At 35.9% G+C, this 16,826-nt stretch overlaps 2 protein-coding genes across 2 annotated transcripts; both read right to left on the bottom strand.

Annotated features, from left to right (window-relative positions):
- Positions 1 to 699: 699 nt before the first annotated feature.
- LOC106720315 (membrane alanyl aminopeptidase-like) lies at positions 700 to 7,473 on the bottom strand. The gene is made up of 16 exons (XM_014514937.2): positions 7,394 to 7,473; positions 6,217 to 6,437; positions 4,672 to 4,943; positions 4,301 to 4,456; positions 3,862 to 4,185; positions 3,591 to 3,774; positions 3,267 to 3,508; positions 2,989 to 3,181; positions 2,679 to 2,859; positions 2,469 to 2,566; positions 2,212 to 2,391; positions 1,936 to 2,123; positions 1,654 to 1,821; positions 1,250 to 1,393; positions 1,063 to 1,141; positions 700 to 920 (listed from the first exon to the last, which is right to left on the bottom strand). The coding sequence occupies exons 1-16, from the start codon at positions 7,395 to 7,397 to the stop codon at positions 705 to 707; spliced, it is 2,850 nt and encodes a 949-aa protein (XP_014370423.2). The 5' UTR covers positions 7,398 to 7,473; the 3' UTR covers positions 700 to 704.
- Positions 7,474 to 8,931: 1,458 nt separating this feature from the next.
- Positions 8,932 to 15,968, bottom strand: LOC106720313 (membrane alanyl aminopeptidase-like). Its single transcript, XM_014514935.2, has 14 exons — positions 15,840 to 15,968; positions 15,251 to 15,762; positions 14,985 to 15,140; positions 14,361 to 14,678; positions 13,798 to 13,981; positions 13,406 to 13,647; positions 13,138 to 13,327; positions 12,719 to 12,908; positions 12,235 to 12,338; positions 11,652 to 11,831; positions 10,476 to 10,660; positions 9,673 to 9,987; positions 9,384 to 9,453; positions 8,932 to 9,273 (listed from the first exon to the last, which is right to left on the bottom strand). The coding sequence occupies exons 1-14, from the start codon at positions 15,840 to 15,842 to the stop codon at positions 8,950 to 8,952; spliced, it is 2,973 nt and encodes a 990-aa protein (XP_014370421.2). The 5' UTR covers positions 15,843 to 15,968; the 3' UTR covers positions 8,932 to 8,949.
- Between the last annotated feature and the right edge of the window lie 858 nt (positions 15,969 to 16,826).

The following is a 16,826-nucleotide window of genomic DNA, read 5'->3' as shown; positions in this document are numbered from 1 at the left end:
ATATGTGTTGGTACAGAAATTATATAACCTAAAATTTTAGCAATAATGGCGGAATTTTAGCAGTTGGTGAAATGTTATCAAAAAAATAAAATTGTCTCAAAATCTTGGGCAAATATTTCTATACTTACGTTTTAACTGATAGACAGGTTCCTACGCTTTTAATTCTCGTTGTACTAAGAATAATATCTTGAAGAAGCAATATCTTAATATATATAAATCTCGTGTCACAATGTTTGTCCTCAATGGACTCCTAAACCACTTAACCGATTATAATAAAATTCGCACACCATGTGCAGTTCGATCCAACTTGAGAGATAGGATAGTTTAAATCTCAAATTATAGTCGCAATTTTAATTTATTGCTAATTATTTGTCTGTTATTATTTGACAGTCACAATTATCTGTTAACTCCAAATGATTCTAACAGATGTCGATACCTTTCGACTGGGTTGAGTAAGTAATCAATAGATGGCGCTGCTATGGTAAATCTACGAACGTGTCATATAAGCTTATTAACTGCGCCCGGACGGAGTCGCGGGCGACAGCTAGTATAATAATAGATTGCAATCATAACAAAAGAACATAAGTTTGTAATAAAGGACAGTCGCTGGTGTAAGAAAACAATACTTTTAAATAAAAGTTATTTTATTTTTTTCATAAATTACAACATTAACATTACTTAATTTAAATCAATGACACACTCAATCATTTAAATAAATTTACTGCCAAAGCAACCATCAGCATGACAACAGAGACGGTTACAGAACCCGCAGAGCTTCTGACATTTCTCACGGCAGTAAGCAACTGAACGGCCGCGTTGTTACCCCATTCCAAGTTGGATATACTACTAGACACGACGTTCACACTAGCAGAGAACGAAGAACCAAGAGCAATCTGGTTTCTGTACGCCCAAGATTGGAACTGAAACAAGTTAATTCAAAACTATAAAAGCCGAAATTACCATTAATTCATTAGAAAATTGCCAAATAATACATCTCTGTAATACTGGTCAAGATTATTTCAATCATGGCGTCAATCAGAAAAAAAAATTAGGATGAGATACCTGTGAAATATGTTGGAACTCTCTCATGAATCCTGGCAGCGCATTTATACAGATATCGAGTCTCGCATCGCCACCATAACTGAAACAAAGATTTATTTTAGACCAATATTTATCGGCGTTTATTTCCTCAACGATCATAATTAAACTTGTTCGACATTATGTAATGTTTATTCTGGTTCAAACTCACGTAGTGCGGATAGCCTCGAAGTAGTTGTATAAGAAGTTGAGTACAATCTGGAAGTTCTCGCGGTTGCCTTGCAGCGCGTACTGGAACGCGTTAGTACGGTCGTGGATGCGGATCTTGTCATTGTACATGGATTGCTGCAAGTAGCTGTGAAAAATATTACGATTGGGTGATTTTTTTTTTTCAAAATGAAAACATAACACTCAGTACTATTTTATTTCTATATTAATTAGAAGGAGTTCGCTTTCATCATGTGATCTTTAGAAATATTAATTGAACATACATCTTGTTAAAGAAGTTAATAGAAAAATGCTATGTTTTAAATTTAACTTCTGTAGAGAATCAGAGATGGTTTTAATTAAAAGTTATATTTAAAATCACAGAGCACAGCTAGCAATAAATCTTACTGTTCCAAAGAAACTCTATCTCTGGTGCAGGCAAGCGTGCGCAGCATGACAACCATGTCGGCCGTATTGTCGCTCTCGTTGTACTTCCGGAAGAGAAAGTCGTAGTCGCTGCTGTTGCCGTGACGCAGTCCGGTGCAGTAGACGTAGCGGCGGGCGTTAACCGGGACTCTGGGGCAAATTAAATTTGACGTAAAATTTGGGTGAGAAAACTAATACTTTGAAACACTAAAATTTTCTTCTTCTTGTAGTCTATACTCTTATTCAATTAAATATGATACTAACAAATTGTTTTCATTTTGTCTGAATGCACGCCATTTAGCAAGACTGTCAGCAATGCAGCCTTCGTGTCCCATGTTGCAGGCGTAGTTGAGAATCTGCATGCGGTTGAGAATAGTAGAAGTGGAGTCAGTAGTACGTTCTTCATAACCCAAATTACGGATGACAGTTTCCATCAGTTCCATTAAATAGGCCTGTACATAAAAAAACAAGTTAGGAAATGACATTACGGCTATTTCACGATGACAATAACTTAAAGTTGTATTTTTTTAGCGTGCGTACACTGAACTCCTGATGAGCAACTGGCAGATGTTCCAGCCTAGCTCTGATCCAGTCAAGCTGTCCGAGAGCGCCTGCCCACACGTAGTAGTCAGTCTCATCCTTCAAGAACGACAGGACGTCGAAAGCGCGGTTCACGTTGATCACTCCGGCACGGACGAAGTATAACACATCGTTTACAATCTAAACACAAAGGAAAAATGTAAAACTTGCAAAACGAGATTTCTACTATAGATTAACAAATAAAATTAAAGACTTGCCTGTGCTCTGTTCAACTTGTGAATGCTAGTTCTGTTCCTACGCAAATGAGAAGCGATCATCTCCCAGTTATGGTCATCATAATTAACACGATATAGACCTTGAAGGAAATAAAGGCAATGTTGAAATTGGTCTAAATTTTAAGAATAAAAAACAACGGTATTTGAAAATTTTGATCAATAAAAGAAAACTAATAATTTAAAATTAGTTACCAGATTGAGCTATATTTAACATGACCCAGTGATGTCCGGGATCTTTGCGGATGACAGTGGACTCTGTGGTCATAACAAATCTGGGTCTCGTACTCTCAAAGTTCATCTCGGCGCTATGAGTCCACGAGATCGGTATTTGCCAGAGAGTTGGATTCGGTGTGCCGGTCAGTTGGAAGCGTTGCTAAAATAAATAAATTGTGTGTATAACTGTGTGCAAACACAAATCATCGTCTCTCCCCTTTTTTTGGATACATGTTTTATTTTATGCTGTTATTCTTCATATTAAAGTAGTAAAACATTAGAAACATACTTGAGTTAAGGTAACTTCACCGTTAGACATGTTAACGTAGACATTGACGACAGGCGAGCCAGGGTTCTGAACCCAACTGTCGAACACTCGGCCGATATCAATATTGGGGAAGTCTCTGGCGAATGTCGAGTCTTGCGACACGGCCGTTTTGAACGCTGCGTACATATCTTCGGGATAACCGACACCGTAAGCACTGGAAGTTTTAGACAAAGGTAATTTAAAAAACTTTCTTAAGCTCAAAACAATGAAGTATAAACAAAGGAGGGCTGGGTACTTACTTATTTCTCAAATAAATTCTGAGAGCGTTTCTAAATGTATTGAAACCAACAAAATGTTCAAGAGTCTTTAATACAGATGCACCTTTAGCGTAGCTCGTAGTACTAAAATGGGAGGAGATGGACGGGTTGGTCACCACTCCAGTCCAATTCATGGGAGTAGCTCCTGCCCCAGCGTCCCAATTTAATGCGCTGTGTACATAGTCTACCACGAATTGATCATCTAATTCTAGAGATGGATCAGCCTAAAACATTATAAACAGATGTAAACATGCAAGATATACAGCAGTGTAGGACAATATTACCATAAAACATTCTTAAGCTTACATAATGAGCGCCGAAGTATTCGAAGAAACTGGCAAAAGATTCATTGAGCCACAAGTTGCTCCACCAGAAGCAAGTTACCAAATTACCGTACCACTTGTGGGCGAGCTCGTGAGCCATGATCGTAGCAATGAAGATTTTGTTATTCAAATTGGTGTGAGCAGGATCATACAATAAGTAGGCTTCCCTGGAATATAGTATTACAATTAGAGACTATTAACACATAATCGTGAGGTTGTATGATATTCGGAAGCGCACTGGAATATCTTCTCACCTGTAATTCACCATTCCCCAATTCTCCATTGCACCTGACGGGAAGTCAGGCAGAGCGATGTGATCGTTTTTCATTAGTTGACCTTGACCCATGTCATAATACCCAATATCAAAGTATTCATCCAATCTATCGGTGATTCTTAAACCAATATCTGCGGCATATGCATGCTGATTGGTAGGGCCTTGTCTAGAAATAATTCGGAAAGGTTTTCTGAGGGTGCCGGTCAAGTTAGTCGCCACAAAGTCGCTGACATGGAATGCCACTAAATACGCAGAGACGATAGGAGTTGGAAGGAATGCTTCGCGTACTCGATTAGCTGAAACTCTGTGGAGTAATTAAAACATTTTATTAATAAGTTCATATTTCTTCTAGTTACTCAAATTTTTTAAAACTACTTCTTACTTCTACTTATTTACATTTCAGAGAACAAACTACTTACATTTGAGTCTCTCTGATGTCCATGTTAGAGAAGGACGGGCTGAGATTTCTATCTCTTGTGATAGAAATAAAAAATCTCGATTTGAATTGCGGCTCATCAAAACAGGGGAATGCTTTTCTTGCGTGGAAAGGTTGGAACTGAGTTGTAGCGTATTCCCTAAAATCCGAATTTAATTTGTGAATAAAACATACCTAAATCTTGTTTAAATTCAATAATCAAAACTGCTCTTGTTTCTCTGCTTTATTTTCTATGTCTTGATTGCGACTTAGTTGGAATATTTCAGCAAAACTATAAATGTTGAAATAAGTATTTCCATTGCCAGAATATACGAGTAGCAGTCAATTATAAAAACATCATAATCCTAATATTACCTCTTCTGAGTTCCATAGTAGTAGTAACCTTTGTAAAAACCACGATCAACGGGATTTTCGTTAATTCGACCCAAATAACTGACAGTAATAGTGTAGCGACCAGGCATAACAACTCTGTCGAAATTAATCTTTAACAGTTCGAAATAAGAATCAATTTCGAATGGAGTCGTCGTGTTTAGTGGAACAGGTCGGCTACTAGTATCGATAACATTCACTCCTTGTATTGATACTACATTTTGGTGCAGAACAATTTGAGTTAGGTTTTGTCGCACCTAAAAATATTACAATTGTAAATGAAAGAGAACGTGAAAAAGTAAAAAAAAAAGGTTTAAGTTAAAGTACTGATGGAAATTTTGTTTATGAATAACTAGCTTTTACCCGCGACTCCGTCCGCGCGGAATAAAAAATAGAAAACGGGGTAAAAATTATCCTATGTCCTTTTCCTGGTTCTAAGCTACCTGCCCACCAATTTTCAGTTAAATCGATTCAGCCGTTCTTGAGTTATAAATGGTGTAACTAACACGACTTTCTTTTATATATATAGATAGATGTGGATATGAAAGCAAGAAGAAGATGGTCAAGAAGTTAGAATGCATTAGAGGGTATCTATACATACTAATGAAGAACTGAGAACACAATGATGGAGGATGGAGCGATGTATGGATGGATGGATGGATGTTTGTTACAAGGTATATCTAGAATGGCTAAACAGATCTCTATGAAATTTGATATAGATGTAGAACATAGTCTAGAAGAACACATAGGCTGCAATTATGGACGGAGTCGCAGGTGACAGCTAGTTTAATCATATTGTACTTGAACTATATTCAAATAATTTATTGTGTCATTAATAAATTATCAAAGATAATGCTTGTTAATCATGATAAAGACGATTCGCTTCATTACAAACTTTATCATTGTAATGATAATGTTTATCTAAGTTATAAGGAATTAGTTCGGTCGGTACTGCTGTGCTTAGTGTTTATTGTGAAATTTTGTGATATCATTTCTTGGCTTGATAAAAGCGCTAGATGCTAAAGCTTTATTGGAATTAATTCCAATTCATATTTATATTTGTTAAAGTTTAGTTACAGCAAAATTAAAACAAAACTGGTTGTAAATTTTTCACAAATTGTGTATGTACATACATTAATTAAAAAAAAATCGTCATCATAAACTTATTTAAACTGTATATGAGTTAGGTACTAAATTAAAATAATAAGTAAATTTTCCACAATTTATAGGACAGAACGTCAAGTGAGTGGTATTGATTATTTTGCTGTGTGTACTCAATCGTCTGTGAAATACAATTAATTACAGCGCCATCTATTGTGTTATTATCTACCTAATATTATAAATGCGAAAGTTTAGATGGATGGATGTTTGTTATAAGATATATCCAGAACGCCATAATGGATTTTGGTGCAATTTCGCATAGATGTAGAGCATAATCTGGATGAACACATACAATACTAATTAAGTTTTTTTTAATCTGCGCATACGATATAGCGGGCAAAAGATAGTGAAGATTATAAAAATACTTACATCAACAACTAGTTGCACTAATCCATTAAACCTTGATTCAGACAAATATACATCAAGATCTACGAAGACGTCTAAAGGTTGAACGATGTCTAAAAGTCTGTATTTTGGTGCAGCTACATTAGTATTATATTCTAAATATTCAAAATTTGATCTAAATTCCAACGGATCTGCGCTAACAAATCCTACTAAAAATAAAACTAAGGGCACCATCATTTTGAAACCTGGAAAAAACATTAACTTTAATATTGGGAACATAGACATCTGTGGTTTCTTCATAATGTTTATTAACATATTGAAGAAAATAAAAGAATATCGTAAAATATTTTACTCTCTAATTATGATAAGAAACGAAGAAGAAAATAAACTAACTGTAACTGTTTTCCCCCAAACTTTGAGAACCTGACAAGTATCTAGGTATTAAGGATTGCTGCCTTCAATTTATCTCACAAGAGACTATTACAAGGAATAACTTTAGTTTTAAAAAATCTCTATTCTAATCAAAATTTCTGTCATTTACGCAAATCGAGCTAAAGTATATAAAATTACGACACTAACACAATAATATTAATACAAACCACCGAAATGGAAAACTTGCTATACATGCTAGTCATAATTTGATACTTTATGACAAATACAAAACTTTTGTCATTTTTCTTAAGACAGACTTATTTAAAAAAAATCTTAGTAATGAAAGAAAAGATATTATTATTAACTCTACGAAAACAATTTTAAATTCTTAAAGCCTAATGAAACGGTGCTATGGCACGACCATACAGAAGACAGGCGTAAAGAGGAAGCAATTCCGATGAGCGTACCAGAGGCCTAATTTTATTCTACCTTTCCTTCCCACCCTTTACTTAAAAGGAAGTTATGGGAAGGGTAAGTGGATTTGGCGGAGGAGTGGAAGAACAGGAAGGGCATATTCTCTTCCTGTGGATCCCCTCCTCCGACAATTAAGGGTAAGCAACGCATTTACAATTGCTGATGTCTGTGGGCACCTGTCATTTCGCAATTAGGCAAATTCAGGTGATCGCTTGGTCGTTTGCCTCCGTATACTCGTAATATAATTTTTTTTTTATAATTTCTTTGAGTTTACAAAAGTGGCCAAAAAGATTTCTCGGCCTAACCTCGAAGTCTTAGTCCTTTGTAATAATTTATTTATTGAAATAAAACTTACCCATGACGGCCACGGAGACTCAAGTGACCGACTAGAATGGCATTTATTTTATGCTGTATCTTGCTAATTATCAAATTTTATCTATTTACCTACAATCGTTTTCGAGACTATAAAATTATCAATAACATGCGTATATCAAGGTATATATGTAATCTCTTGATTAGCTTTATGATTAATTATTTTTATTAAATTGTGACAAAACAAAGAAATATACGTTCGTAAGTCACACCAATATTCAGGAATCCTTCATCGCATTCAAATAGGTTAACTTCAAGAATTCGTAGAGGTTCTAAAACGAATACTACTGATAAATTAACAATATTTAATTGATTTAAGTTATACCTACGGAAGATGACTGTTAACGTTAGTTGATTTATGAATTTATTTATTTATTAACTATCGTTGTTGTCAGCCAATAACTACAAACCTACAAACCTAGCTCTACTCAAGGGTCTTTCTTAAGTAGTCTTTTCCCGATAGGCCGATCGGTCATACGGGAAACATTGCTTTAAATCTCAATTTCACCAATAGATGGCATCACATGTAATATTCGTGGGATATATGAATACCTTAAATAAACTCATACGTTCACTATATTAATGGTAGTTTTTTTACAAACGTTAAACCTTAAAAAATAAACGTTAGATTCGACTTGAAATAAATAGCGTTGAATAAGACGTATTTTGAGGGAAAGCAATTTAGAATAAATTTTAGTAAAACTTATTCATCGATCTTATTATTCAACAGTGGTAGATCCCGCAACAATATTTGTTAGGTGCACGAATTGGCCTGGTCGACCGGTGCAATACCACGACCACACAAAAGACAGCCGTGAAGTGGAAGCAATTCCGCGTTTCGTTTGATGGTGGTACCGAAGGCCTAATTTTTGTCCTCTTGAAGGGAAATTGGATTTGGCGGAAGAGGGGACGCATAGGAATGAGAAATATCCCCTTTCTGTGCGTCCCCTTCTCCGTTCCGTGAAGGTAGGCAACGCATCTGCATTTGCGGATGTCTATGGGCAACTTTCGCCTCGCTATTTTGGCGAATCCAAGTGGTCGTTTGCTCGTTTGCAACCTTATGATATAAAAAAAAACTTAGTCATCATTGAAAATAAATTAATTTGATCATCAAAGAAGTCGTTGGTAAATATAAAATCCGGTACCAACTTAAAACAATGAATCAGTCTTAAAATTAATAATCACATTATGATTCCATTAATTCTACTTTGGTACAATAAAAATAGAGGAAGATAATAACCTTTTTGTTAGATGTCACCTGATGCAAGCCAACTGTTCTATAGAACAAAGGGAGAATAACAAGAACACTCCAGAACAATGTTACCGTAATGTGTATATCAATAACGAACGGACTCCACAAACGGTTACCACAGTTTGCGTATAAGAAGTTGAAATTGTTTTCAAACATGTTGTTAAGTGCACCATAATTTCAAATGTATTCTTGTGATAAAACCTATTCATACAGCTTATGGATATTAAAATAAAACCAGGTATTTAAAAATTTACAAATGTATAAATTTTATTGGACCCAATAATATATTATACCATAATATTAACAACAACAGCGGTAAGTAGTGTCACGATACTGAGAACCGCAGTATTAGCCGATCCAGTATCATTATCCCCTTCCGGTGTTACCACAGGTCTTTCTGTGCTAACTTCCGGAGGAGCAACGTCTTCCTCACCACCGTCATTAATATCTTCAATAACATCTTCTTCATAACCCCTTCGGAAGTAAATATCCATTTCAGGAATGCGACGCGCTGACCATTCGAGGTTCGTTCTAGCAGCAGCAATACCGTTCACACCAGTGTCGTATGCAGCACCAATAATATTGCGATTATCATCCAGCCATGCTTGGAACTAGAAATAAAATGAAAGCTTTTTGTGAAAATAGTTTGTAAAATGAATAAGATTATGATGTAGTGGGACAATCTCATTTATTTAAGTTTAATAAAATAAATTTTTGTTACCTCAGATATTTGTCGTTCATTGAGGAGTCGACCCGCTATGTAACTGACTGGTGTCGCTACGCTGCCCATCCTGTCACAAGAAATTACAAAAATGTAATATAAGAGTACAAAAGGTCTGGTTCATATGGTCAAAACTTATATTTCTTATAATAACTTGGTAACTACGTATGTTACAAGATTGTATTTGTTCTCCTATTATTTCTCCTTTGCCAGTTTGCTTTTGTCAATTTACACATATACAACCAGCCAGTGTCTGATAAAAATAAATACAATATCAAAATTAACTTACGCTGCAATAGTTCTATTAACGTTTTTCTGCAACCATTCGAACATCCACATTGTGTTAGCTTCGTTTCCAGAGACAGCTGAATTCATAGCTGTATTGTAATCTTGTTCACGTACTGCATCATCCATAGCAACAATAGCATCTAGATACTGCCATAAGCTTACAATACTGTTCGTGCAACCAGCCGCTTCTAACATCACAGCCTTTTCACTCGCAAGATTCTCACCTAAATAGCGTTTCCAGAAGTACTGGAAATCGTCGACGGTACCGTAACGGAGACCGGTACAGTATACCCAAGGACGCATATTTGGGGGAATGCTGGAAGTAATTTTGATAGATGTCAAACTCTCGATTGACAGAGATTACGGACCTTCATATGGTATGACCAAATGAACCTCCGCAATCCATTTTTCGCTATTTTCCTTCACCATACGAATTTTGGATAAATGTACATATGTAAATCGAAAAACACATTAATACATGGCGGGATTCGAAGTCAGAACCGGAGGATTGCAAGTCGAGTTCTATAAACTAATGTTCGCTTTAATTTGAGGTAATCAATTTATGACAGCAGATTAACTGCAATTTTTTACCCAACAGACAAGGGTATTTGTATGTACATATGTATTCATTTTCCTTTGTAACGGCTTAAAGCAAAAGCGACTAAATAGATTTTGACCAGTGTCAAGAGAATGAATCTTCCCCCGGTGTAACGTAGGGCATACAGGGCATATAAGGCAATCTTTTTATTGGTTTCTTAACATGTCAAATTTTGTGGTACTTATGTTATAATGTTCTTTGCTTACAATGCACCACCGTATCTCCAGTTTTGGAAGTTCCGTCTTGCTTCAGACACACACGTATCGTGACCAATGTTACACAGGAACGTGAGAGAGTACATCCGAAGCAAATTGTCCATGTAGGAATATGCGGGTAGTTCGGTATAGCCCAGTCTTCTTGTTAGTGCACCACTTAGTCGAATAATAATATCCTAAAACAGAAAATACAGAATTTACAACCTTATAAGATCACTTTGTTATCCGTCCGTCTGTTTGTCTGTCAAGACACTTTTTCTCATGAACACATGGAGGTGTCAAGCTGGAATTTTTATCAAATTTTCAAGTTTACTGTCATGTGCGTGAGCTGTGAAAAACTTAGACTTAATCAACGCAATCAAAAGATACAGCCGTTTATGCCGCTAAAAGCTAAATAAACCTACTTCACGTGAACTCGCAATCTTGAAATTTGGTACAAAGCAGCGTCTCATAGCACGCATAAAGAAATTGTAATTTTTCATTTACATCATATTGTAAAAACATTTTTAATAATTTTAAATTAACTATCCCTTTCCACATGAACGCGTACAAATCTGTACGGAACACTCGGTGCGTGACTCGCACTTAGCCGGTTTTTTTCCACAATGAGTGTGTTAAAATCAAAATAAGACTTTTTTACTGCGAGCGAGTTTAATTTAGTTTTGATATGACGTAAATGAAAGTAATTAAATTGAATGTGGATATACAGGTAGAGTATATCAACATACAGTGGCTATAAAGGTAGATGAAGACCAAAGAAAGTATGGATGGTTTGTGTGAAAGAGTATATGCGTAAGAAGGGGGAATATTCAGATATGATGGCTAATATAGATGCATAGAGGAGTAGTACATACATACTGTCCCGACCCTCCATAGAGATAAGGTCAGGTTGATGATGATGATGATGATGACATAGCGTTAAAAACTACTATTACTATATAGTCGGCTTATATCAGACGACTGTGGACGTATATCTTCCTTTGTGTCAATTGCCGACAAATGTTTTACGCAAGTAAAAACATTACTTCTTGGTTTGATCGTTGGTTTCTGTGACCTAAATCCCTGTATAAAACATATCTTCATCCCTTTTCATTGCCTTGACCAGACAGAGATAACAATATTTCATACATAGATTTTGGTCTCAGTAACCAATGATTAGTTACTTACCTTCATAAATTTTTGCCTAGTAGTATCATGAGCAAGTCGTCTTAGGACAAAATTGTAGCCGTTAATAGCAGCAATCCAAGGACCGTAAGAGCTTTCGAATTCTAGGAAGGACAAGATGTTGAACACTCTTTCATAACTCTTAGTACCCGCTCTACCAAACGCGAACAGGTCATCCACGATCTAAAAAATAAGTTAAGAATATTAAAAGTATTTAACATTAAATGCAGTTTAACCTTTCTTTTTAACAAAATCACCGTAAAGTTATAAAATATAAAGTTATAAAAAGTTCTGTATCCTTAAATTCTTAACTTGTTTCAGAAGAACCAAAATTTAGACCTATAATACATTTTTTCACGATTTTATAGATCTTAGAAGAATCTAGCTGAACGCCTAATTTTACAATGTTCAAATCATAAATCACAATAATAAGTAGTTTTCCTCCAATTAATTATATTAATTAGACAAACGTACTTTCAAAAACAATACTATTGAACGTAACGTTTTAAGAACCTGTTAGAAACAATCCTAAACGTATGCTGTACTTAATAATTGAACTACACAAACAGGAATCAGCGGAACGTACCTGAGCTCGATTCAGTTCATGGATAACACTTCTTTCAACAAAATTTCTTAAATGTCTTGTGAGTAGAGCCCAGTTGGTATCATCGTAATCAACTCTGTAGAAACCTACAAATTGATTAATGAGAGATGAGAGAAGAGAGGTATGTTATGTCCTTATTAAAAATGTGTTGCTTGTCTACCTTTCTCTGATTATTTTATTTTGCAAAACAAATGACGTATTAAAATAGTTTATGTTTTGATAACCTTTAAATGCGCCGAATTCACGCGCATCTATCGATAATTCATTATATTTATCTAAAATCGTTGACGTACGTAATCGCATTTGAAAATTATTTTATAGGCTTCTAAACAATATTTAAAATCATTTTGTATTACATGTGATAATGAAACGATTATTATTTGCTTTACACTTAATACACGCTTTCAGTAGAGAATGGAAAATTACAACGTCGGTTGCATAAGTATTAAAGTAATTCTTGAGGTACCAGATTCTTGCTTGTTGAAAATCACCCATTCCAGTCCAGTACTGCCTCTGTCGATCACAGTAGTTTGTGCTGATAAAATAAGTGAGGGCTTCAGGTTCTCGAAGTCAGGTAATGCACCTCTTGTCCAAGTAATAGGTATGTGCCAAAGACTGGGGTTTTGCGACACGCCGGTGTTACGTTCCCAACGAGTCTACAATAAAATAAAATTGATTTACTAATAGCTCATTTGTCCGACCTTCTTGCCATAAAACCTGCACATATCAGAGAAGAAATTCAAAGATGTGTGCCATCTGGTCGCCAGCGTGGTTGACTAAGGGCTACTCATATCTTACTTAAAGAACTCTTGAGCCCTTCAGTGGTATCAGCTAACAACCAATCAATTCTTCTCGTCATAAGAAAAACAAAACGAAATTCCGAACCTGCGATACATTCATCTGTCCTGTTCTCTGATCAACAATAACTGTCAACAGTGGATGACCGGCTTTCTCTGACCAGGACCTGAAGTAAGTGTCAATGGTAATGCCATTGTACGCTGACAAGGCGTTGTCTTCCGCTGCCGCTGCGTCGAGATTTTCAAACAAATGATGAGGTTCAGCAACATCGAATTTCCTGTTGAAGTTATTGGACTTATAACAAAAATCGTCTACCTTAAAAATTGTTACCTGAATTTACACTGCCGATGATTACCTGGCACTTAGATAATAACGTAGACCCTTAACAAAAGTGTCGTTTCCGAGCAGATGCTGCGTCATTCTGATGATCGAGGCGCCGCGGGCATACGTGATAGAGGAGAAGTGAGCGCTGACGCGGGACGGGCTGTTAACATCAGGATCTGTGAGGGCGTGCGCGGTGTCAATCGAGTCTGATATCATGACTGTTTGCAGTTGCTCCACGATGAAACGAATGTCGTAGCCTAGCTCAGGTGCAACCTGTTGAATTGCATTATTTCATATTCTTTTAGAAGCAGAATAAGGATATCAAAAACTTTATTATATAGAATAAAACTTAAACTAGATATACAAATAGCTCAATGTATGAGTAGTAGCTACTAGTACTACAAGTACTAAAATAGAACTTACCGACTGCGTGAGGTAGTACTGGTAGAATCTGGCGAAACCTTCATTGAGCCACAGGTTATCCCACCAGGCACAAGTGACAAGATTTCCAAACCACATATGAACAACCTCATGAGAAACAATGTTTGCCACTCGCTGCCGGTAGAAATTATTGGATCTAATAGGGTCAAACAGTATCAACGCCTCTCTGCAAAACACGTCGAAATATATAAAAGGAACTGAAGAAATTTTTATAGAACAAAAAAAAAACCCATTCATTAAGTTGCCTAGTCTACTTGTGAAGCCTATAGATACACTGTCGGCCTCGTATGCTTGTTATAACGTTATTTCTTTCGTTTTTTTTTAGGAACTAAGTACCAATCCCGTTGGAAAAGTTCTTCATATATTTGGCAACTCAGTGACATAAAGTGGGGCTATGAATTAAACATTGTTTTTGATAAGAGCCAATCAGAAAGAAAAGCAACAGCAACGCTAATTTAAATTGATAAACATATACGTGTACGTTAAATTAAACTGCGGGCACAGCTAATATACTATTTTAATGAAAATACTGATTTTTAACATACCTGTATGTCAATAGACCCCAATTCTCCATAGCGCCGGCTGAGAAATCTGGTATAGCAGCTTGCTTCATATTTATATTTGGAGCCATTGTGTAGTAAGGAATCTGAGTGTACCGCTCCATGGCATCCAAAAGAAGTTCTCCGATTTCAAGAGACCAATCGCCAGTTGTGCCAGCATTGTTGCGAGCGTAAATGTCGAATGGTCGTGCAGTATTATTGTTAGAAGCGACCACGACATAGTGTGACACGATGAAAGCCAGTAAATATGTAGAAGTCAAGGGCGTAGTCCAAAACGTTTCAGCAATTCTACCGTTGATTGGCCTAAAAAATAATTGTTGCAAGTTTGTCAAAATTTATCGCACGTGGCTCGAATTGCATTGAAAATAATCAACAGAACCAAGCACGGTAGCAATTTCATATCAAATTAAATTATTTTTGTCTTCAGTATAATTTGTTACTTTACATAGATATATTGGATACAATCTTTGTGTATTTTCTTAGACCTTGTTAAACACATTAGACATCAATTACGCATTTAAATAAGTAGAATGCACATTGGTTTATACTTTAAGATACTGCATAGATTAAGTAAAGAAAAATAGCATGAAACGAAAAGATTTAACTTACTGTCCTGTTGTTCTAATAGGCATGTTAGAAATTGTGGGACTAAAGCTGGTCTCTCTTACAATGGTAATGTCGAAGGTGGCCTTAAAGCTCGGTTCGTCATAGCAGGGGAAGGCCTGGCGAGCGTGACCTGGCTGGAACTGCGTTGTACCCATCCATCTACAAGCGATATTCGTTGATTTAATGTGGCCTACCTTGTTTTCTTTTCTTGTTTTCTTTAATTGGAGAATAACCAGCGATATACAGTCATTTTTAAAACAGTATCTTACCTTCTTCCTGAATTATCATGATAGAAGCTTCTGTAAAAACCTCTCATATTGGTCTGAATGTTGCCATTGAATGTTATTTTAACGACGTACTCCTGTCCAAGTTGCAGAGGCGTGTTTGTACGAATCCTAAGGAAGCTGAAGGGCATCTCGCAAGTAGGCGATTGTCCTGGTGTCGCGATTTCTACATTATTGCGCAAGACACTTACAGAATTGATGGTTAGATCGTTACAGTGCATAACGATTTCATTAACATTAGTCACAGTTGGGCTGATGTAGATAGTGACTTCTCCATCAAAAGAGAACGGTCGTGTATTAATTGGAACTATGTCGAAGTAAGGGGTTAAGGATACTTCGTAGTGGCGGGGGCGTGTCGTCGTCGGTAGACGGTATGCTGGATCTCTCAAAACCCTGTAGAACTCCTCCCATTCATCTTCCGGTACAGGAAGCGGACTTAGACTAAGGGTGCCCTGGACCAGGACTGTCCCTAAAAGTAGCAATAACCAGCGCGCCCCCTGCAGATATTTACAAACATTTTATTTACCAAGCTCCTAAATAAATCAATTAATTAGTTTTACAGAACGTGACTTACCATGATCGTGCTGGTTCACAATGACAAAAAATTGGCTAGTGTTATTCCCTTGTATCGTTTTATCGCAATCTATTTTAATCGTAATCTGTTTATCTTATCCAAATTGGTCATTACTTATTATAAAGGTTGAAAAGAATTATACTGCTCGTAGGTCGTATAATTCGTTCGTAGCTCAAGTTATAATAACAAATTAAACAATTATCTCAAATTTTAAAAGATAATTGAGCATGTTTTTCTAATCGTTGATAATGTTGTTAAAAGGTAGTGGTAGTAGTATTATAATTCTCAATTTTATCTTCTAATGTCGATTACAATCAAGACAAATTTCATTGGTATCATTTAGATAATAGAATTACGTTGAACCAAGTACATACTTGTTACAAGTCTGAGACGGTAAACCTCGCGGTTTTCTTTCTTTCATATTACATTTTAATTATTCGCTTTTATCTGTAAAACTGATAGAAACATTTACTTATCAGAGCACTGACAAGTCACTTCATCACCTTTGTCGAATCCTTGATGTGCGTTTAAAAGACTTGATACACCTACAGATGCTAAAAATCTATTTACCATCTGCCCAAGACATTTTGCCCTATCAATATGCGGTGTTTATTGAAATGCATAAATATTGAAGCTACTTTGTCATTATTCTATGTGTCATTACAAACTAACTATTACTTATATGTTTTGAAATCTATTCTTTATTTATCAGATATAACAAATAATTTTACCATCCCGCAGTGTACTCTCATTAACTCTGTACTAACAATCCGTATATGAAGAAGGCATTGCTCGGAAGCATGTTCCACATAGCCGTCGTCACTTTAATCCGTTGCAACTTCTTAAAGAAACGAAGTACAAAACATAAAAGTTAGAAGTTTTGGGTTTGACCTCAAAACTAGAAATTAATTTTATCACAATTCTTTATTTCTTAAGTCCCATTTTTTTCTTGTCTGAATATAAACTTGAAATCAGTCATCAAAGCTT

This window comes from Papilio machaon, chromosome 8 (assembly GCF_912999745.1).
Source record: "Papilio machaon chromosome 8, ilPapMach1.1, whole genome shotgun sequence".
NCBI lineage: Eukaryota > Metazoa > Arthropoda > Insecta > Lepidoptera > Papilionidae > Papilio > Papilio machaon.
This window is presented reverse-complemented; position numbering and strand designations above follow the sequence as displayed.